Consider the following 24,083-nt stretch of genomic DNA (forward strand, 5'->3'; position numbering starts at 1 on the left):
CGGGCTCGCGGTGCGCGCACTGAGAGGTCCACCCGCAGCAGCTAACGTTAAAAAGAGAGAGAGAGGAAACTAGGAGCGAGTGGAGGAACAACGCGCGCCTCGCTCCGCTGTAAACTCTGCGCATTAATACGTGACGGGCCCCTGCCTTCTGTACATCACCTACCTCTATTCCGCTGCGCCGCATCTTGCGGCTCCTCTCTCATCGCTTCTCTCTTTCTCTCTTAACATCCTACGCCGCTTCACGCCCTCCTACCTCCTACTCCTACGGTAGCGGCGACTCGACCTTCCCACGCGTATCTCTCTCTCCGACAACGACGACGCCGCCGACCGGAAATTAAACTCGCGCGCGAAAAGCGCGGGGATAAAGTCGTGACTCCGAGACTCTCGAGAGGCGCGCCCGGCCGTCTCGTCTCGTACCGTCGCGTCGTGCGTCGCGTCGCGTCGCGTCGCGTCGCGCGGAGTCTTCTAACTTTTGGAGTACGCCACGGTTGTCATTTTGACTGGCGTCCCCAGCCGAGTACATTCGAGTGTCGCGACGAAAGCAAGAGTCTGGCTCTGGCTCTCGGGTCAAGTGTTGCGGCCTAATCTCGTCGTTCAACTGTTAGCACGCGAGACGAGACCGGAGAACGCGCGGCGGTCAGTCGGTGCACGGTGGCCAGTGGCGACAGTGACGCGGTGAACGATTCTGTGCTACAAAGTTGTCTCCGGTCACGTTTGTTCGCAGACCGTTGATCCGACGTTCGAATTCTGACGCGTGCGTTTAGTGAGACGCGAATCGAATGTGAACAGTGCTCCGCGATCGCGATCTTCGTTTCGGTTCTTTTCACTACAGTGCTAACGATCGCGCTGTCGGCCATCGCTCGAAATTACCGCCGACGGCGACGGACAACGTTCGACTTGGAAGCTTTCAACTTCTCGCCGTGAATGCAACTGCCTGCCGACGGAGACGAGTCGATTGGCAAGTAAGGAATACGAGAGAAGACATCAGGGAAGACGGTGGCCGTCGCTCGCGTGCCCACAATAATGCCGCACGTGAGCAGCAGCGGCGGCGGCGACGATCTCGGCAGCGAAGACGAGGTCAAGGTCTTCAAGGATGAGGGCGAGGAGGAGAAGAGGTCCTCGGAGAACCTTACCGAGGACAAGAGCGATCTCATTGATCTCACGGAATCCGAGGTGCGACACCACTCATTTCTTCGTTATACCATCAACTTACTTTTCCTTCTTCTCCATTGCTCGTTGTTTCGTGTCTCTCGCGATATGTATTTTTCATATATATTTTCCCAAATAACTCTGTAGTCGCGGGATACCAAACATTAAGTGCGTGCATGTGTGTTGCAGGAAAAGGGCACGCTCGCCGGTGGGACCTATGCGACGACGGGAAAACCGTCTGCGAGATCCGACCTCAGTCCCGTTTTCGGTAAGTCTCCAATTTTTTACGAGTCGCTCGAAACTTTCTGAGCTTACTCATTTAGCTTGCATTTTAACGATTAAAATGTTCTTTTCGCCGTTCTTACTTTCCGTTTGGTATTGTGTATTTGATGCACAGTTATTATACGTCCGCGCGAAAACATAAAAAAGTGATGATAGTTTGCTGAAGGCTAACGCTCGATATTTCGCAAACAACGCGGGAAATCATATCGACGCCAATTTCGTCGCGTGAGTTTAATTATTCGTTAGCCTCCCCTGTAATCCTACCAAGTCAACGGGATCGATACATCATTCCGTTGCGTCGTGATAAACAGCTGGTTGGAGATTTATTTAAACGGAAGTAATATATGTAAGAGCACTCGTGTATAAAGTGTAATGTAATTTTAATTTTACATGGTGATATTACTACACATTGTCAAGTTTTTCTTAAAAATTACCATTTTCTCTTTAAATATCTGTATAATCGACGCCATTGTGTAGAAATGCTCCAAATCCAATACCATGTATCGATGATATCACGTCAGAAATAACGCAATGTACCGTATCGTATCGTTAGAAGTAATTCCCTGTAAGTAGACTTTGCGACGTGAGAATATCATAGTTCCCGGCAATTGATCGCGGAGTACGAAGGAATTAAATAATGAACTATCAACGGCGTGGCGCGGCGCGGCGCGACGTTTCCTAATGGTGTCCGCGTCTGGGTTTAGTTCGATATCGCGTCATAACGCCGCACCAGGTATCTTGTGTGTTGCCTCGCGCGCTTAGATTAACGTCATTTGAAATCGATCGCGGCACGATAAGTGCCTACTCTCGTAGCCGCTTTCACGGTCCGATGATAATCGCGTCTGTGTGTGCGCGCGCTCTGTGTCGGCTAGGGAAAATATGTGACTCGGATTCCCGGCGTATGGTTGTCCACTGGCCGCGGTGCTCCTATTAATTTCCTCGCCATTACGCTGCATTACGTTGCACGTCGTCACCGTTCGAAAGGTTCTTCTCCGTCGTCGCCGTCGTCGTCGTCGTCGTCGTCGTCGTCGTCGTCGTCGGCGGCGGCAACGGCGGCGGCGGCCTTATTGCCCACACTCTCCCGTCGCAATAATCGCAAACGCCGGAGGCGTCGACAACGACACTTAAACAATTCTACGCGTGAGAGAAAGTGAGAGAGAGAAAGAGATATATGCGACGTTGCTCTTATTGGCACAACGTCAATAAAAGTTACTTTATAAGTCGTCTCGAATCGCGTTCTCTTTCCTGCTTTCAAAGGTCATCGCCAAAACACTGATTGCTGCGCGAGCAATGATTACAGAGAGACGTATCAAAGAAGTTTGGAATCGATTCGTGGAATGCATCAAGTTTATCAGTATGTACATTAAATGAGTCAAAAATTTCTAATCACTTTAATTTTATCTTGGTTTTATCATTAGCGATTATCTCCCTGTCTTGATATTAAATATTCATACGCATCTTGGAATGCATATGTTAGATTGAAGATTTACGTTCTTATTCTAGAACTGACTCGAAATTCTTTAGAAAACAATATATTTCGAGGAATAGAAAAGTAATATTAATCGCTGAGATTGATGCAACCCTTGTATAAAGACCTTGTATAAATGGCGGCCGTGAAACGTCGGGCCGCGATAACATTACTATAACGTCTCGCAGAAAAATTCAACTAATGTAAACAATGCAGTAAACTTGAACGCGCAACGTGTGTTACTCCTGATATTCTCTTTCGAAAGAAGAAACATCAAGGCCATGTATCGTTATAGTATACGTTTTTCGCAATTTTTTAAACCTCTCTCTCTCTCTCTCTCTCTCTCTCTTCTCAATATTATCTATAAATTTCTAGAACTACAGCGTAAAATCTGAGGTTATGTTTTTAACATCACACAATAACATTAAAATTACAAATGCGAGAAGTTAAAAGGTTAAAATTAGTGTAATTCCGTAATTCAAAAGATTTCCGATTATAATTATTAATAGTAGTTGATAACACACAGAAAGAACGATTTTGCTAAAAATTTTGCAGGATACAGATCTGAAAATAATTCTTTTCGGACCATCAAAATAATTTTGTTGGAAAGTCTAAACTGATTGCTAGAATATCAAAATGTTTTACAGTAATATTTATCATTTTTGAATTTCCAACAAAAGTATTGCCTTATTCAAATTTTTTTGACCTTCCAGCAAAATTGTTCTTTTCGTGTATAATAAGATTTAGATCAATTTTTCAAGGAACTTAGGAACTTGGGTTTTTTTCTCAAATTCCTTTCAGTTCCTTCAACTTCAAGCAGGGAAACAAACTTTTCAATTTTTGTCCAAAAAAACGCCCTAACGTTTTTAATATCTTCCCATTACTTAAAAGTTCAGAGGTTGAGTCTACTCCAATTTGTCAATTGTAAAAAGGAAGTTAAACAGAGTTTACGAGTGACAGATTCATTCGGAACAAATCGCCTCGACGTGTTGGTAATGTATACAATGAAGTGCGTGCCTGCCGTTCTCGTGACCAGTTAGTTCTTCCTCTTCCCTACCAGACTTTGTCACTGACAAATCGATGTCGCGCTACCGCGCACGCTGTCATGCTGTTGCCAAAACATTTTAATGAGTTAACGTGGCCGTACATTTCCTGCCGCATCCTTTGTTCGAGATGTTGCAGGCACGATTACGGTATTATCTGGAGAGCGTGATTATCAAATATATCGAAGTCTCGATTCTTAAAAATACCTTACGTTTTATGATTTATGGCAATACACACGTACATACGAAATTTCTATAAATAATCCTTTATAAATGCGGATTTGTTTGATTTTCATTTATCCCCCCTTGTTATTTGTTACATTATATCTCGAAACATATGTATAAATGAGTTTGTGATCGTCAATTATATATGTCGTCCTATAAAAACTTATAGTTTTTTCCATTGATCAGATTCTGTTGTCGCGCCATAGATCACTTTCGTTTCATGTATGTACATACGAGAATACGTGCGAATATTAAGGAGGCAGAGGAAAGGATTCATTGCACTCACCGTCAGAAAACGTGTAAAACGTTACGTCGGGATCCGTTGTAATCGCTTAAGTGGTTAATTATGGCTCTTCAAGGAAGGCCGCGCGCGAGGCTCAAGCGGAATTAATCTTGGCATCGGCCGACTTCACTAGAGCCGCTTCACATTTCCTTTTTTTTTTGTCGCTTGTCCGTATGAAAACTAGTTATTCAGATATGCCGAGAAAGTCGAGATTGTACGGAACACGTCACACATTCTGACGTCATTTTTAACCAAACACGATTCACTCCTCGAGTTGACATATAGTACCTACATACACGTGAATCAATGGTAAAGCTTAATATATGATGCTTATATCAGAATTTGTTTTCTTTCACCCCTATAGTTTCTACGCTTATAATTAAAAACGAAATACAAAATAAAGATACGAATTTACACATAGAAGAATCCGCATTTTTTACATTGAAATTTTTGTTGCGCGCGACGCGATATATTTTTATGATAATCTAATACACTATTGCCTGCTACACCTATCAATTACCGTAAAAAAAATATTACACGCGCGCACACACAGAATATGTGTTCACGCGAGTGTCTAATTAATATTATTATCATTAACATATCGTAATACGCAATACTCGAGTATTTCATTAGTATTCATGTCATCAGTTTAGCGTTTCTGTATGCGACCACATTCTGTTAATCTATCTATATATATAAATATCTATATATATAAAAAGAAAAATCTAGATCCGTGGGGAGGGAAAATATGACTTTACCAATCTCGTTACATTTTCTCGAAGTGCTATTCGATTAAAATCGCTCGATTTATTTCACGACATGTATAACTAATTGCCACAAATTCTTATTATTTAAAGCAAAATAGTTATCAAAATTGTTTTGTCATCTAACTACAAAGTGTCGAACGGAAATCAACGATTCAATTGAAATAAAAATCTGTGCAAAATATGTACAAAATAAAATTTCGTATATATCGTGGGCGAAAACGATAGTGATCGGACGACTAGCCACCAAAGCTTTTACTGCAAGTTTGACTTTGCTGCAAGTGAGCGTAACCGTTGCGACATACATTTGAACGTACGACGTGATTTAGGCGACAGTTCGGACGATTGCAAAATATTTTGTGCAAAATTTTCTTTATTTTTCATATTTATTGCAAAGTTGGCGCGTTAATATCACAAAAATATGATTTTGGTGAGAGCAAAAATCTCTATCTATTTTAGTTGTAAATTTTTATAAAAGTTATTCCAACATACAGTTTACCTTTTTACAAAGTGTTTATAGTAATTATTATTTTCCTCTCTTGGCCATTTTTGAGCAATCAAATTTAGCTATCTCCTATATACATATAAAAATATGAAATAAACTCACAACATGCTATTCGCCCACTGTTGTTGGTGTAACGCATAATGGTACGTCTACGTTTGTACGCGATTTCTTCCGGTGGTACGTGGGCACTCGCAAAAGCACGCCTTTCGATACACATACTTTGTCGCTGCTCGGAAACCACCTCCGCGCGTTCAGATTGCACCTCAGACTTTGCGGATATACGATGCGCAGTGCATCATAGTGTGCTCTGAAGATTGAGAGAAAAAAAAAGAAGTGAGACGGTAGTGAAAGGTAGAAAGAAGGAGTTAGAAACGATGTGTCTCGTTGTGCGAAGTAATTGACGAGTTCGCGTGTAGGCGGTCAGGCGCCTAGATCGCCTCGAGCACACCATACGCTTATCCCCAGAAACGAAAAACGGAACGAAACGAATAGCCCCGACGGGCGAGCGCGAAATCGTAAGAGAGAGAGAGAAGAGGAGGAAGAGAGAGCTCTTCTTCGTAAAGAAGAGGCGAAGAAACGAGACGTTGCGAGAGCGAGAGAATAAAAGGCCAGAGAGAATCACAACGCGAGGAGAGGAGAGACCCCGCTGCTGCATCACCCTGAACTTGCCCGAATACCTTCCCTCCGAACCGTACGATGTGTATCCGCTCACCAATGCACATGGCACCCAAGCGAGTTCTCTTTCTTCTCTCTCTTTCTCGCTCATACTTTTCTACTCTCTTCTTCACGCCTTCCTTGTATCGTTCGTTCGATTTCTCTCTCTCTCTCTCTCTCTCTCTCTCTCTCTCTTTCTCTCTCTCTCTCCATGGCATCCCGCCACGGTTCTCTCGCTCTCGTTCCTTTGGTATCCTTCCTTTTCTCTTCTCTTACTTCGTCTCTTCTCGGAGCTAACCCACCCATTTCTTACGCTCTGCAGCATATACCGGGTATATCGAAATATACTCGCGAGTTTCCTCAAAGTTTCAACGATCGTGATAATAAGATAGTAGAAGTTTCAACAAAAGAAAAACTGAAGAAAAATAGTTATACCTGTACAATTTGATATGTATTGTAAATTGTGAAATTTTATAATTTCTTTAACACGATAATCAATAGAGAAAAGTTACGCGAAATATATACATAATGAGATACGTAATACGTAAAATGAAAATTTCTGTGTGTAACATTTTTCATTCTCTTTGTACAAATTTCAAAAAATGTATTATTTAAGTGATGTGTGACTTTGAGAAAAATTATTCCGAGGTTATTATAATGCATATAATGTTTACTTTGTATATATACTACTCACAATCGCGTTATTTTTCGACAATACAGTCTGAAAAATCTGTGACGTGCTGTGTAATTTCTCTCTTTCTCTCTCTCTCTCTCTCTCTCTCTACAAATTACTAATACATTTTGCTTGAATTCATCGTAAAATCTGGATGAATAAAGCGTAGATGCAAATCGTTGATACACCCGATATATAAGCACAGACACACACTGGCTACAGTCAGCATTATACATCTACCCTGACTCGCCTTTACCTACCTACCTGTTCGCTAACGAGCCTACCTGCCGGACTTCTTGCATTCGGAGAGCTTGCCCGAGAGAGAAAAGAGAGAGAGAGAAAGAAGAAAAGCAAGGTTCCGTCGATTCGCCGCCCATGGTGCTTATCCTCATGGGTTCGGCAACTACACCCCGCGGTGGTGCTTGCGTCTTCTTTTATAAATGATTAAACAAATTCCTCTTGCAAAATGCCTTTCCCAGAAACAGATACGTACATGCATCACGAGTAGAAGCGACATTTAGAAAATACGTTTGTCCTTAAATCACCACAGATTTCCTGGATGTGGGTGGAGGAACTTAAAAAAAAAGATTTTAGTTACATGCTGCTAGAGAAACGTGAATACGGTTTAAATATTTTTGAAATTCTCTCTATTTTTAAAATAATACAAACTGGAAGTGTCTTGAGCGTTTTGATTTTTTTAAATACAATAGAAATTAATAAAAGTGATTTGCTGCATATGTATTTTTGATATATTTTTTATTTGCAATGCAAAATTGTATATAGGAATTGCAATTGATGCGATATTAATGAGCAGTGTATCAGATCTTACGGTTCTCTTGTGGCTTTTCATCTCACATTTCATCTTATCGCTCGACAAATCATCGATTTCTGTTTCCGATTTCGACGTTTGTGAAATCGATAAACGTGACACCAAACGATTAATGGCGTGAATTTTTGACAGATGGTTGTACAGAGATACCGATTCCCGACCTACGACATGTAGATTGCCGTGCGTGTGGTAGTTTAATTCACGCTGTCACGCAATGTTACGCGTGAAGTTTTTTTATCGAACAAACTTGCGATAGTGAGATTCTTTTCGCGCATTGTGTTTGATGGAAATTAATAAGCGGTTGTTCCGCGGGTGAAAGCGGGTCAAGGAGGCCGTAAAATATTGTCGCTGAAGATACAATATATTTAACAACCTCTCAAAAATTGATGTGCACCAGATGGTTAAATTTGCCAAAAATCGAGTGGGAAATTGATCGTTGTTTATCCAATAATTTTTTTTTAAATAAAAATTAGAAAAAAAATAGATTGAAATTCTCTAACTGCATGTGGTGATATAAGTAATAAACAGTGAATGTGCCAACGAGAGTGTTACTTTCGATATCCATTTAAAGCGTGATGTTTGCATTGCGTGAACACAAACACGCAAATACCTTGTTCGCGCGCGCGAGAGGAGTAAACCGCCGTTTAATAAAATAGCGTGATCCTGGTGACGCATGCTATCGTATATAAACGCGCTGAAATGTTCGCCTACAGAGTACTTTGACGAGATTAATGCAGGTAAATGCAAACGACTCATTTATCGCGCTTCGCTCCGGGCGAGATTAATAATCTTGCGGATTCAGTTAACACACTGTAAAGTTTGATCTTGCGAATATAATTAACAACGTGTGCAGAATTAGATATGCATTATATATTAACTTTTTTATTTATCTAAAATTGCTATGGATTTATAAATATTTATTGAATAATACATATTTTTCGAATTTTATGTAGAAATATATATAAGCAATTTTTTTCCGATAATATTCCATTCTCGGAATAGAAATTCTTTTTAAAATGTAAAAGTCCAAGCGCGAGGTTTCCTTTCTGTGCTAATGAGGATTAACATAAGCTTGCATATTCTCGCTCTTGAATTTTGCGCTTCCGCCCCTTAAAATGCATTTTTGACACAACGCTCTAACGAAGATCACGCGGGATCCCGAAAAACCCGGCTGGCAAAAGAATGAAAAAGCGGACGCATGTTAATAAGCTGTGCTCGTCCAAAATACCGGTTTTCCTTTCGAGACTCGCACGGTTACGATTCAGGTTTGTCCGCTCATTTCCGAGCTCAGTCGATCCGATTTTCGTCAAACAAAGTCGTTGGACCGTAACTCTCGAATCAATTAACGCCAAGAGACAGTCGTCGCCGTCGCCGTCACTATCGCCGTCGTCATTATCGTCATTGTTGTAATCATCATTGTCATCATTGTTGAATTGTTATCAAGTAGCTCATGTCTCAGAAAACAGAATGGAGGAGAATTAAACGAAAATTGAAAAAAGAGAAACGAAGAAATACACGTATTTGATTAATCTATATCTCTAATTATTTCTATGAATGAAGTGAAAGCTACGAGTTAATATTAAAGTTTTGCAAACTTTGTTTCTTGATAGATAATTAGAAATTAGTCTCAAGTGATATTTTTCAATTTTCAAGTGACATATATTATAGAAATGAAGAAAATAATAACCGCGAGATAAATTCTTAGAATGCGTGAAGAATCAGGAAAAATGAGATTAGGTAAAAAGGAAAAAGAACGAAGAAAAATTAATGTAATAGGAGAAAAAAGAGAAAAGAATGAGATGATATAAATTTAAACGAACGGGAGAAAAGATTAGGAAATGAAAAGAAAGAAATAAGATTGTTTATTTGTGTTTATATGAGGACAACAATATGAATAAAAAAAGATAAGAAACGAAGAATAGCAAAAGAAAAGTGAGAGAGGAAGAAATGGTGAAGGAGAAGAAAGTAGCGAAGAAAACGAATTTGAGAGAGAGAGAGTGAGAGAGGATGGGGGGGGGGGGTATAGAGAAGGGAAGATAGTAAACGAGGAGGCGCAGGTTGTCTGTGTGAGCCGAAGGTTAGCAATCTGCGTAGTGTTTTACGACAACTATAAATATGGCCGTAAAGCTCTTTGTTTAGAGCAGCTAGTCCGGCTTTCGAAACTCTGCCCTTACTCGCCACCGTCGCCGCTCGCGGAGGCTATTTAGATTCTCTAGAGAGTAAACGACTTACACATCGCTTCGTTTCGCACTCCATTGGTCATTTGATTTTTTGGGCCCTGAGTTCTCGATTATACACATATAAGATAACCGATAAAAAAAATTTATAACTCGGCGTAGTTGTTTGTGACCTTAAAGGAAGCTGAAACAACCGATCGCGCATCGACAGCATCCGAAAAGATCGGCTTTGACAATAGATATTTTGCACGTGAAAATTTCTGTCGAAACATCTAATTAAAAACGAACACTTCTGACAACGGTGGCATCTGCTAACCATATGCTAAAACGACCGGGACCAGGATAGCAGGCTGTCACGCTAATGTCAGGTTAAGCGGTGAGAATGATTTACAAGCGGCGAGTTCGAAGAGATGCATGTACAGTATTTCCGAGATAGAGAGAAAAAGTGGAAGAGAGTATTTCTTACTGTTTAGGATTCTCCTCTCTGTGCACGCTTTGGTCTTGCTCATTTAATTATAATTAGGTACCTTTGGTTGACCAACGCATTGGCCGCACATTGGTAAATATTGCACGAGCCGAAGCGCACCGCTCGAACGATCAGTTTCCATTTGGAAGATTTCCACTATTAAGTAATTAACGTCTCGCGTAGCCGCGCAATCGTCATGCTAAAAGGGAGATGTAATGGATTCGAAAGCGTCAAATTTTTCAGAAAACTTATCGTACATGTCGAGTCAGATGCTGTATGCATATAAGTAGACCACAAGGATGACGTAACAGTATTCTATCTTTAAAACATCAATAAATAATGCTTTTAATGTTATTGAAGAAATGTCAAAGATTTATTTATATTTGAATTTTTATTCAAACATTTCTTTTATTATTATTATTTCTATTGTTAGCAATTAAAAATGATTATAAAAAATATATTCTCAACGTCAATTGATTAATGATTCTGTGATGGATTACCCAGACGATTCTACGTGAGAGTAGATATTCATTACGATTATCATTAATTAATCTGTGAAAGGAATTTCACTAATCTAGTTCCAGCTAATCAGTGGAAGTGAGATGATAGGAGTGGAGAAAAAGAGAAGTTGAGGATATAGCATAGCAAGGAGGGCCGATCAATTGGCTTCGTGATATCCGCCGGTGAACTAACTAAGGCTAAATAAGGTAGTCAGTCGGTCTCCGTAAATAATTGTATCTCGTAAAGCGACTCTCTCTCTCTCTCTCTTTCTCTAGGTAACTAAGGATTTATATGGGCGTAGCCGACGGGGCTGACACTTGCTACTTGGATACACGACGGCGTATAACAGCCTTCACTCCCTCTCCATTCTTCATTATCTTCTTTTCTTACTACATGTCTTCTCTTCTTGTTTCCCTAACGTCCTTCCCTCTGCCTTCGTTCCTTTCGTTGGACGAACGTAACCTGCAAGTACCCATAGTGGCGCACACGTGGCAAGAGAGAGGCAATCGCCGAGGGGACCGTGCCTCTCCTCTTCCTCCTCTCTGGTGGTCAATGTTGTATCGGACGCGGACCTTTCAAAGGCTTAACTTTAGTCATGCAAATTAACCGTCGAGAGACCTCGAAGGTAGCCCATTACGCTCGCGACAATTCGCTCTTTTTTAATTGCCTCGTCCCTGTCGTACGGCTACGACCGTGAAAAATTGCAATGTGTGTCAACGACGAACAAGCTCCTCTCGTTTAACTCTTCAAATGAAAAGAATGTAAAATGTTCGTATAGGAATTCGTATAATTGAAAGGATTTCCAGAGTCGACTACTATTTTTGATTTTTCCACATAATTACATACTTTTATACATTACTCGGTTTATACATTCATACTTTTATGCTGGTTTCAGCATTCATACTGATGATTACATTTCATCACAATTTTCATTCTAAGCGTGACGGGAACAGCTTTTATACACTTGTCAAAGAAAGTTCCGAGAGATATTCGAGTGTGGACACGGTCTCCAATGCTTTCCAACGCTTTTAGTCCTTTCAATCTCTTGAGCGCAGGATGTGTGTATGAGAATTACTTTCGATAATCTCGAATCGTAAGGATACCTCGTACGACTTTTCTTTTATCATTGTCGTGCTTTTTTTACCTTTATCTCTTCTTTTCTCTCGTTGCTCATCTCGTCGCATCTCGTGCGCGAGGGGAAAACGGGATTCCGAGAAATTTTTTTCTTCCGCCCGAGATTCCTCGACGGCGATTTAATGGAATTAAAAAGTTTCCGCGATGCACATCGCTGCGCCCTTTACTCCCACGCGGCGTGGGGGACTCGGCGTAAAAATAGCTTACGCGCGAAAAAGAAAAGCCCCGATCGCTGATCAACGATCTGGGAAATTAATTATCGTGCACGAAGAAACCTCGCGGAGATTATTAGTCACGGCTCGGCCGTAGTTATCGCCGTCGTAGCTCTAAAGAGCCTTTTGCGTGCGCTTGCCGCGCGTCGAGTCTCCGCTTATAGATACGCTAATCTTATCTCTCACCAAGATAGTGCACTATGCCCACGATATAATTACCGATTGATGCTGCTTTTTTCTATATAGTTTTGTCTTTTTACGGTAAGAAAAAAGAGGCGTTAGTTGCTTTCAGTTATCGTTTCCTGAATTAATAAGGCTAAACTAGTAAACTAAAATAATATACACATCGTTATTGACAAATCTTTAATTGTAATTTTTTAATTAGAAAAATTAATATATACGCACAATATATCATTGCTTAACTTTCTTTGCAAAGTACCTATACTATATACTTTGAAATCTCACAGGACAATAAATATCACTATCTGCTGCATCATTCTGTGATAGCAGTCAAGAGTTGATAACACTGCAATAACGTGCGGAATAATAATTGGCTCATCGAGCTAGTGTTTCATATGGTGAAAAGACATCCGTGTAAAGCATAGATATCTATTCTAGCGGAAGTTATGCGTTTGAGCGACACGTGCACGCGTAACTGTCCATTTCGTATTTTTTATTTTATTTCCGACTAAGCTTCGCTTTCCTCTATATACCAACAAATATCCGCGATACTTTGATACAGGAATATGAATATCTTGAAAGTTGCGTATTTCTAACCGTAATGCATACTTGATTTACTGGCATATTTTTTCTCAAACATGTTTCTTGGCTTTTTTTGCAATATTCTCGCGAGATTTCGCGCTCATCTCTATAATTCTCGAATACTCGCATGCGTTTCTCAACGAAACGGGCGCCTAATTTGAGAATTTATCTTGTTATCCTTGCGCAAAGATTATTAAGTTTTTTTCAGACATTGCATATTTCTGTGCTCGTCTCGCGTTTGCCAATCATTAGATTTGTACTTCATCACTAATTGCACCGATATTACATGTTTCGGACATATGCATATTATATAGAGAGAAATAAGAATAACGATACACCGATATAAAAGTAAAAAAAAGAAAGAATAAAAGTGAATATCTATGTTTAGAATGCTTTTTAAAATATAGATATAGGTAAGCTTACTTAGCATGTAAGCGTAAAAAGATTATAATTATTTTATTTTGAATTAAAAAGATAATGATAATTATTGTCTATTTTTCCAAACACATTTTTTTTATACCGCTAGTATTAAAAATTACATCGTTAGAATAGATACATTTGATCAGAGACGCCCTGTATGTCGGTACGAGTGGGTGCGCGCGTGTCTCCTTGTCCCCTCCATTGCGAGCGAACTCTGAAGTCTCTGAACCCGGTGGGGCACTTTCTTTCTATCCCGCGGCCCTCAACGGCAAAGCCCGAGGCCAAGAGCGCAGGGCCGTAGGCCCCTGGCCTCGGTAACGCCAGGGCTACGAATAGCCGTATGCAACGTTGCCATATTGTCTCTTCGTTTGAGCGAGAGAATACCCGGTTTATATAAATTTATGAATCGTCAGCCAAAAGACCATTCTTAAGGATCACTCTTTAAAAAGAAAAAAAAATATCGATAAAATTGCGTGATATGCAAATACCGAAGACTAAGAAATTCTCAAAATTTATTCATCGACTGTTATGATATAGAAATAATTGTCTTTGGGAAATAATTGGTTTAGGCTGGTATTTCATAGTTTGATTTTATATTCAAGATATAGTTTTAAATATAATCTCGCCGAGATACTGTATGATCAATTTATTGGTTTGGATAAGTCTTAAAACTGTACACGACCAGATTTAAGAATGTAAAATTTGAATATAAAATCGGACTATGAATATTGTTCTTTAGCATCAAAATTCGCAACTTGTCAAAATTATATCGGGTTCAGTTTCAGATTTGAACTTGAAAAAATATCAAAATAATCTTTAGTTTTTTAAAACTTCCATTACGCTACAAATTAATTATTTTAGCAGTCTCGCAGATAAACATAGCGGATAAGTATTGCAAAATTTATGTCGCAATCTGCAGTGATTACGTCGCGATATTTTATCTTGAATATTCGCACTTGTTAATTAGTAATGTAAATTGCTGCCTTAGATTCTCGATCGGTTACGAACCGTGTTACTATCGAATACCGTGTACTCGTCAAGATGCATAATTTCCCGTTACAAATGGAACTTAGCGCGTCTCACAATCAGCCTTGTTTCAAAGAATAGGAAGCATCAAAGAACTGTCAAAAATCCGAACGAATACTCGATTAATCGGATTAGTCGAGGCTAATCGGATTAGGTCACTTTATAGCGGTCGTTATTGCTTGAATGTACTTTTTCAGATTCAAATATTTTTCTCGTAAATATTTATTACAAAAACAGCAAATATGCAGAAATTAACAATCAATAACTTTATTTAGGAATAATTCGGATCTTTTTAATATTTGTTCTTCTTGCATTTTATCTTGGATAAATTGCGGATTAATCTCGTATTATATTAATCGCGGATTGCGTAAATTATCGAAAGTCACGCGTCAAGTTGACGCCACAGATGCGACGAGAAGTTTCGGAATATCGCTTTCCCGGAAGCAGGAGCAGGTCGTTGGACTGAAATATCACGCGCACGTCCCAGGAATTCCTCACTGGAATTCGTTTATTTCTTTCTGTAAATTATCGCTGGCCTTAACGTTCTAGCGTTGATGCTCGATTAAATGAGAATCGTCTTCCCTCATCTCGTCCTGCACGCATTTGCATTATACAAAAATGTTTGCCGCTCGCGCGAATATACCGTTCACTGTCGATTTTACGCTAAACAGATTTTACGCTAAACTAAATTTTTATATTGTCTATGTCAGTATAAAATGTAGCTACAAAATATTTCATCAATGTTGCCAACGTTTATTCGTATTTGCTTTGAACTGTTTATTTGTTCGGAGAGAAAATATCTGGTAGAGTGGGTAATAAATGTTTTCTCGTTCCCCATGTGGGCGCGCTTTTTCTTGGAAACGAACATAATGGCCCGTAGAAATCGGTCCTCGTCAGCGACCTCCATCACTTCCGAAACCTGTCAAAACTGCATCGTTCACTACCTGCGTGAGCACGGTATCTCGAAGAATGCGCTACATTCAAGAGACGTATTGTTGAAGGGAAGCGATCGACAAGGCGTCGAAGCGCATCGGGTTTGGCCATGCCAGTGGTACACTACCTTAATACGATACAGGGATTCCAGACGGTATTTCGCTTGATCCTGAATAGCCTTTAGATTGCATACAGGTAGTGTACAGGTAGAGAGGGATCTTTGTTAGTTTAATTATCATCAATGTAATATCTCGCATGTAATATTCCGTTGGAGAATTTTTCAAATTTAAAATAAATCAGGAACGATCTTTTTAACTTTGGTGTTAGCGAAAGATATATTGAAAATTACACGTTAGTGAATGACGTGCTGCAAATCATATATCACAACACACATCCTTTTTAGAGAGAAGTGATTGAATTATAGATATAAAGATACACGAGTTTACAGACTTTTTTGTTATCATTAGAAATTAATAAAAGAAAAACATAATATAACGGAACATACCGTTCGAGAGAGTTTAACATTTTTTAAACGGCAAATCTCGTAGTCACTCCTCGCGTGCGACCGTTGCTTATTAAAAAATTACGAAGCGATTAAACTAGTCGCTCGAACGGGATTCCCAACGTTCCTCGGAGAACGAAGTCGAGTTCGCGGTGGATCCGCGAACGTTGAAGGAAAATCTTAGCCTCAACATGCCTCTCCGTAGTTCTTTGATCGGTCGAGTGTCCAAAGAGATCTCAGCCGATTAAAAACTCATCGCTAGGCAATAACGGCCACTCTCGCTCTCCCAGCGTATGGTTATCGCAGACTCTCGCTTTCTTCTCGAGGCGTGCCCGGTTTTATCTCGGCTTTATCTCGCTCCATTACCGTCGTAAGAACCTCGACTGTGAACGAGAACCGACTCGTTTTCTCGTGTCTCTGTCTCTGTCCGCGACAAGTATGCTCTAAGTCCCCGCAATGATCGAACTACTTATTATCTCGATCGAGATAAGAACTTATTTAAAATATCAGAGGTACTCTTCATTAATTTTTTTGATTCCGTTAGATAAATTACAATAAGAAAAATAAACGTTCGATGCATCGTCAAATAGAGTTTCGTCAACGAATTCGAAGAGACTACCCCTCGACTATGGATTATGGCTACCAAGACTACTTTGGCATTCACGTGAACAATAACGTAGCGGCTATGAGGTTACTCTATAAGTTTGAGCATATATGAAAGAAAAATCACATGCGTGCATTTATATTGTAAAATGTCACTTATTATCAAGAAACGAATGCAGCAATGAATATAGCTGTGCAAGTGCAATATAGTATTATTCGACAATTTTGGTGAAGAGTATTTCCAGGCTATGCCAAGCGGGGCCGAGTGGCAGCCTTGGCTGAAGGCGCGCTGGTACCAGCACCCATTGTCCGCTCCGTCTCTTGTTACGTTGAGACGAGACGAGTTGGCGAGCGAGGAAGAGAGAAAATTTGTGTGTGTATGTGTGTTGAGAGAGAGAGAGAGAAGAATTAGGGAGAGCAAAGGAAAGAGCGAGATGAAGAGCCAGCGGTTGAGCAGCCAGCCAGGCGGCGGTCAAACAGGCAGACTCGATCTTCTCTTTCCTTCTCTGACACCTTCTTTCCTTCCTCTTCCTTTCGTCTTTATTTCTCTTCTTGTTCCTTTGCTTCGCGCACGGGCCCTGCCATGCCACAGACCGCGCCGCATCGAGTCAAAACTACCTACCTACGTGTGCCTGACCGAAGCCCCCGGCAGTAGGTCTCGCCTCGGGGCCTCTTCTCCTCACCGAGATCTTGCTCCCCCTCACCCCCTCTTCCGTTATATCTCGACGCGAGCGAGGACCCGTCTCTCTCCGATGGGACCCGACTTGACCTCCGGTCAACTCGCCCTCTGAATGTTTCGTATACATCGTACATCATGCACAATAACAAAATTTTGTATTTGCAGCCAGGAATTTAATTTTTATTTCGTTTCATTTTATATGCTCGTTAACAATAACGTTTTAATAATAATAATAATACACAGTTAAAGATGTGCATGCAGTAAAAGTATGGTAATGATAGTATAGATTTTTAAATAAATCATAGATAAATATAAAGTTTATTCTTTTTTTTTTATTACGTATGAAAGTAACATTATTGTAATGTGTGTATGTGTTTCCGTATTGAAGAATCATATAAATTCCTTATTAAGGTTGAACTTTATTAGTTAATTGTGTACGGTCGCCTAGAATTGATGCTTGAAATCATCTTCGTAAACTCGTTCGCCAAGAGATCTCATCGACTTTGGAATCCAGACTGCACATTGACTTCCACGAGCTTTTGATTGCTTCGATTCCTGCACGTGGTCTTTCTGAGCACGCCTGAGTTCTAACCAACAACCACGTCTTCGATCCCGACTACGTGACAGTGGGTCTGGCCTCGGGGCCCGTCAGGAATCTCTGGGGCCTATTATGAGGGTGCGTCTACTTGGTGACCTTTATGCGGCGAAATACGTTTTATTCTCTCTGTCTTTCTCCCCTCCCATCTCTCTTCTCCATTTTCTGATTCGTTATGCATATTTATTTTTGAATATAAGTGAGAATACTATAAGATTAATTACAAAAAAATCATATTAGATCCTTATATTTCATCAATCATATATCTTCAAATAGTAAATTATGCATTATAAATTATTAAATTATTAAAATAGAATATGTATTGTGATAAAAAATAAAGCAAAATTGAAATTAAAAATTAAATATATTTTGTACATATTTATGTTGAAAATATAAAATACAAAATATAATAGATTTTTCTAAGAAGTTTAATGGTCATAAGAAACGTGCTATAACCATAGATACGGTACTTATTTCACAAAACATGTTGGGATCTTATATTTTTCAATACTTTTATTGGTCACTAATTTTCTAGCTCCCGCGTGGAGGGTCATGTCAATGCATATTTTTTGGTTTTTTACTTCAAATTTATTAAAAATACGTATATTCGTGACTAAAACTTGGGTTTTTACTACACAAAACTTTCAGACATTTCTGATGCCCCGTGGTTTTTCTTTAGTTTCTTTTTATCTAACAGGAGAAAGACAGAGAAGAAGAAAAGAAGATAAGACCTCCCGTGGATCAAAAGCCACAAAACATGTTCAAAAAACATAAGTAAGAACTTTAACTGACAGAAAGCAATAGAGCCGGAATGTATTAACATGTGAAAACGTTTTTTTCGTATCGTCATAGATGTAAATACGCGGTTATAGTAATCTTTAATTTCTTTCTCTTTTTTTCTTTTACAATTGATTCTTTATTCCTTTGTCAAACAAATAGCTTATAAATCCACGTGTGTGTGTGTGTGTGTGTGTGTGTGTGCGCGCGTATGCGCACACACACACAATCTTGATACACATAGAATTAATTTGCACGCGGAGTTTTGCTTTCGAATTCGACTGAACTCGGTGAGTGAAAATAATTGTATGGTTTCTTGCCAAGCGCGATGCTATTACATGACGACGGTCGCGCATTATTGGCGCCATTAATTTGGGTTAATTGCCAGGTTGCACGGTGTGTTTTTAATTTAGCTTAATCAGCTATATTAATTAATCGAGAGAGACTCGTTTGCGCGTCACGTCGTATAACAAGACCTTCGCGCGATTTTAATCGAAGATCCGTGTTTTCTTTCGAAGATGTCTTTTATTTTTTTATTTTTTTTGCGAGTTTCTTTCTAAGAATTAACGTATTTTATATTTGTTTTTTTGAAAGTTTTGAATAAAATTAAATTAAATTTGTAATTTATATTAAGATTGTATTTTATAAGAATGATTTTTTTTTATGTATTTAACTAATTTTCGAAATTAAAAATTTACATAAACACAGTGTAAAATTCAGACCATATTTAACGCTTGATTTTTGTATACAATATGATTTATTGAATTCTGATGACGTGTTGAGATCTGTCGAGTTGAGAATCTCTGGACAGTGTCGGCAGGTCGGTATAGGTATATACCGTTGATGGACCAGAGCTAATCTAAAAATCGCCGGAACTTCACAATTATAGTAATTTACCAACCGACAACAAGCTGTATACACAAGCTCGTCTGTAATGGCATTAACAGCACGCTCTTTCGCTCCCGTGTCCTTTTTAGCTCGTATCCGATCGTGATTTGAAGCTCGAATTTGGAAGAAGTCCATAATTGCCGCATCCTCTCATCTCCGGATTAGGCGGCGCGAGCTCGGCCTTCATCGATCTCGTTCGTGAAACGAGATGATAACGCAAGGGACAATAATTAACAAGTTCTATTTTTTTTCTGCTTTTTATATCGTAATATAAAGTAACAATTACTTTTATGTCATATTTTATCGTTTTTCATTATTTACTTTTGCACGTTTTCTGTATAGTGCGAATTGTTAGGCAAGCTGTTGAAAGAATACTTGTGTGAAATCTTATTATTTGTGAAGTTGCATATCCGAAATAGAACTCTACTTTTGTAGGTTTTGTTTTCCCGATGATTCCATCATTATAGTTTGTCTCAGTACACACACGAAATATTCGAGCGATCTTCTCGTTTGCGAGGGTATACGCGTAATAGAGAAAAACTTGGTTGCTTTTCGTCAAACGAAAACAATCCTCAGGCATAAACAATGCCCGCAAGCACTCGACGGGAGATCGAGGGCGCTTCGAGATACCGAGCCCAGTAATAATCTCTTCACGGCTTCCGCTCTTTGGTTTCTGCGTTCTGATGGGCCTTTCCAGGAATCATCGATGCGGAATTGCAGATAACGCTAGATATTGTTTAAGAATTATTGTACAATCACAATTGTTGCATAAATTTGTAGATATTTTTAAATTAATAGAAACTCTTCTATGCGCCTTGTCTTGTCAACGTTCTAGATTTGGCGACAAATTCATGTGATTTAATACAATATATAAGAAAAAATGCCTCTTTTACACGATAAAAATGTTGAAAGAAAATTTAGCGTTCTGTAGAATTATCTCTTTATTGTTGAAATTTAGTTAATTGAACTTTATTCTTTAATGTAATTTCGAATTAAATTTGTTTCGAAATTAGATATTATAAAGTTTAATGAAAATTTTTCGCATTATTATTAAATGACTGAAATATAAATATAAAATATTTACATGAATTACGCTAATCATATTACATGATATGAAATGCATTTTTGATTAAAACAGATCTCTTGTTTGCTCGCTGAGAAAGTCGAGGTGGGTGTTCATATCGGGTGTCAAGATTTTCATTGTCAGCTGCCGCCACGCGTATCAGTACTGAGAAATATTCGCGGGTGTGTGTCTTCGGTTGTAAACGTGTCGGAGTCACATTGTGAAGCTCCCAGTATCTATAATTACCTTGCCGGGGTATTATTCCAACAAGACTGCGAAGTAAACAAACCCGCGGGAGAGGAGCGAAAGAGAGAAGGATGAAAGAGGATAGAAAACAGGGAGAGTGCACGAACTTTGAATTGGTGTAGCGCCGGTTGGAACGCCGATAGAACGCGCCGCGCGGGCGAGGGAGGAGATGCGCCGATCGTGATGGAAAGGGCGGACGGGCAGGAGGGAAAGGGGAGAACGAGCTGGCAATAAACTTTGGGCGCGCGAGGAGTGTGGCGCACATGTGCGCCCAGGATATGCATTTGGTAGCGAGTGAATGCGAGAGGAACGCTGAAGTTACAGCTAAACACTAGACAAGCCGTTCCTTTTTGCACGTTTTTACGCAGTTCCTTCCGAGCCACGGAATGCGACCGATGAATGTATTCCATCTCCGAAAATCTATACATTGATACGTAATTGCGTTACGTATCATTCATTTTTTTGCAATTATTTTTGAAACTATAATTGTTAATTATTTTACTTGTTAACAACTTTGATATTCTAATGCTTCATATTGCTGTTTCTTTCTCTTCTCTCTCTCTCTCTCTCTCTCTCTCTCTCTCTTTCTCTCACAATAATTTTGCACAAAATCCGTCAAGCGTTTCGCTGCGGGAACCTCGATAAAACCAGCTCTCGCGAGAGCTTTCCATCGGCAGACTCACGGGCGTTGATAAAACGAGAATCGCGGGACTCGACTCGGTGGTGGTATGCGGCGCTGCGTTGCGTTATTTATAGAGTCGCGTAGCTGACAATTTAATCGTCCGCGCGTTCGTGTGAATTGCATCGAAGCGTGTACGCGCGGCAGAAGCGTTCGCGTCTTAATAACTACGGACGAACGAGTGCTGTGCTATGTGCGTCTCGTGCCTCTCCACTCAAAGGGAAAGGTCAATGGTCCTACGTCTCGCGACGATCGGGATCGCGTAGGTCCAGCACGAAGAATTAACTCTTTCATGGCCATTATTGGAGCGGTGGAAACAACCACGAATAAGCGTCTCCCGTTGCCAAAGTATTAATTGCAGAATATATATTATTGATCATCTATTTAAACTAGAGCACTATTCATTCATCATCCACAATTAAAATTAAAAAATAATATAAATATAACATAATGTAAATACAATATAAAATTTAATTAAAAATTATTGTATATTTGATTGACGTGAATGTTTCTTAACATATAACGTGTACTCGTCTTTATTGAGAGTGGGGTCAGAATAAAGTATATCAATTTCCGTGAATGTTTGTAGTGTATCGAGCGTTGCACAAGAGAGGATCTTATAGGTATTTCGCAAATTCGCGCTCACTGAAATTACTGTGTAATAATTTCAGCTTCGCGCATTTTGCAAATATCATTGAGGAAGGAGAACACGATCCTTATTATATTTAAAAAGTTTACGGGCATTCGTACTCTATCATTGATTGCTCGTTCCCTAATGATAAAATCTATACGATGAAAATCGTAATGCTCCACATCAAACGATCACTATCGACTCGAGCAGATTAGGTTCCAGTTGTTTCGGTCGAAACAATCGAGTTTTATGGAACGGACAAAAAAACTTGGCCGATTTTGCAAGGGCGGAATGACGGCAAGGGCCGTTTTGACTATAAAGAGGATCTTGGACGGAAGCACGCACGCAGCATCAGGACAATCGGTGTCGCGGAATGAATTCTTCGTATGTATTTCTCCTGTCGCTCAGGACAACGATCCAGTTTCGTGGAAGAATAAGCCTAAGAGAGGGTTCTCCGACCGCAGCATCCATCGCGTCTTAAGGATTAGCCGTAACGATAGACGATTGGTATCGCCTCTGAATCTTTGGAGCAGGTTTTCGCGTGCTTGCCGAGCTCAGTCTTCTCTATGCGAACGATGTTGAATCCTATTAACCAAAGACTGGTTTTAATGTAGATGTAATATTTATACGGACGTTTAGGGTGAAAAAATAATATCTGTCATGCGGATCAAGCGGATGTTATTAATTCGATTAAAACGCAGCGTTACATGAAATTGCGAACGCGACATCTCCAGCGACTTTAAACGAATTTATAATGGATAAGCTATAACTTAATAAACGATTGCACTTGTTTAGTATTTTATATCGCGTCGGAAAGTATATCTTTAATTTTGAGTAATTTGAATATTTTAAAATAAAATTGCAAAAAATGTGCGCAAGAAAATCTAGCAGATGCGAATTGGGAGGTCGAAACAAAACTAGATAAAATACCACGCAATCTTGCAGTTTTCGGCAAACTGTCATGTAAAAGAAAAACAAAAGCGATTTGTATAGAGAACATATATAATTAAGGCCAGTGTTGCACGAACCCCAAATTGTCGTACCACTGTCGGTCTTTCTTTCGGAACTCCTTTTTACTTTCTATAATTTGGTTCGCGTGCAGGCTGCCATTTAAAAGAATGTTTCTCCGTCTGTGGTCTGTTTAACATCTGACTAATCTGTAGCAATCTATGATCTGTGCGATACCGGCTTAATTGATGTAAATATCACTATACATAACAATCATTACTAACATACATTTTTCAGAGTTTGATTATTTTTATTTTTTATAGAAAATGAGAATTTGATGAAAATGATCATTTTATAATAATATATGACTTTTATTAAATAATATTTAGTTAAAAACGCAAAGTAAGAAAAGTGAATAATTTTTTTTTCTAATTACTAAATCAATTTCATACATATTTAATTATTAATAAGAAAATCTGCAATTATCCTGATAATAATGTGTTCTCGTTTGTTTCTAAAATAGGAAAAGTGGATCCAACACCTCATACCTCTTCGTTCAACATGGGCTACCTCGTTTCGCCATATCCGTATCCTAACGGAGCCGGAGGACCCATCCCCGTTTCTATGGTGAGTAATTCAGTTATGCTTTCCTTGATTTTATTTTCATTAAAAATTTGGCATGCCTCGGGCCACCAGTTTGCCCGCATTGCATCGTTTCTCTTGTCCTCGACGACGCATCCGTACCGCGTCTTTTGTCCCGGCCCCGATCTGACTTTGTCAGACAGTTCCATGCCTTTTTAGCCGAATCGTGATCACGCTATTGATTTATGGCGTCCGCAAATTGGATTCACGATTTATATTTACAACCGCGTCCGTGCTCGCGCACCAAATGTATGCGCGCACGCGCGCTTTCTCTCTCTATCACTCACATGCCCTCGAGTTTATGATTTGCTTTGCAAGTATCAA

At 39.5% G+C, this 24,083-nt stretch overlaps 1 protein-coding gene across 1 annotated transcript; it reads left to right on the forward strand.

Annotated features, from left to right (window-relative positions):
* The first annotated feature begins 1,005 nt into the window (after positions 1-1,005).
* LOC105450477 (protein pangolin, isoforms A/H/I/S-like) lies at positions 1,006-23,918 on the forward strand. Its single transcript, XM_011690331.1, has 3 exons — positions 1,006-1,173; positions 1,339-1,417; positions 23,641-23,918. The coding sequence occupies exons 1-3, from the start codon at positions 1,024-1,026 to the stop codon at positions 23,916-23,918; spliced, it is 507 nt and encodes a 168-aa protein (XP_011688633.1). The 5' UTR covers positions 1,006-1,023.
* Positions 23,919-24,083: the final 165 nt, after the last annotated feature.

The sequence above is a fragment of the Wasmannia auropunctata genome, unplaced genomic scaffold (genome assembly GCF_000956235.1).
Source record: "Wasmannia auropunctata unplaced genomic scaffold, wasmannia.A_1.0 LD336111.1, whole genome shotgun sequence".
Lineage (NCBI taxonomy): Eukaryota > Metazoa > Arthropoda > Insecta > Hymenoptera > Formicidae > Wasmannia > Wasmannia auropunctata.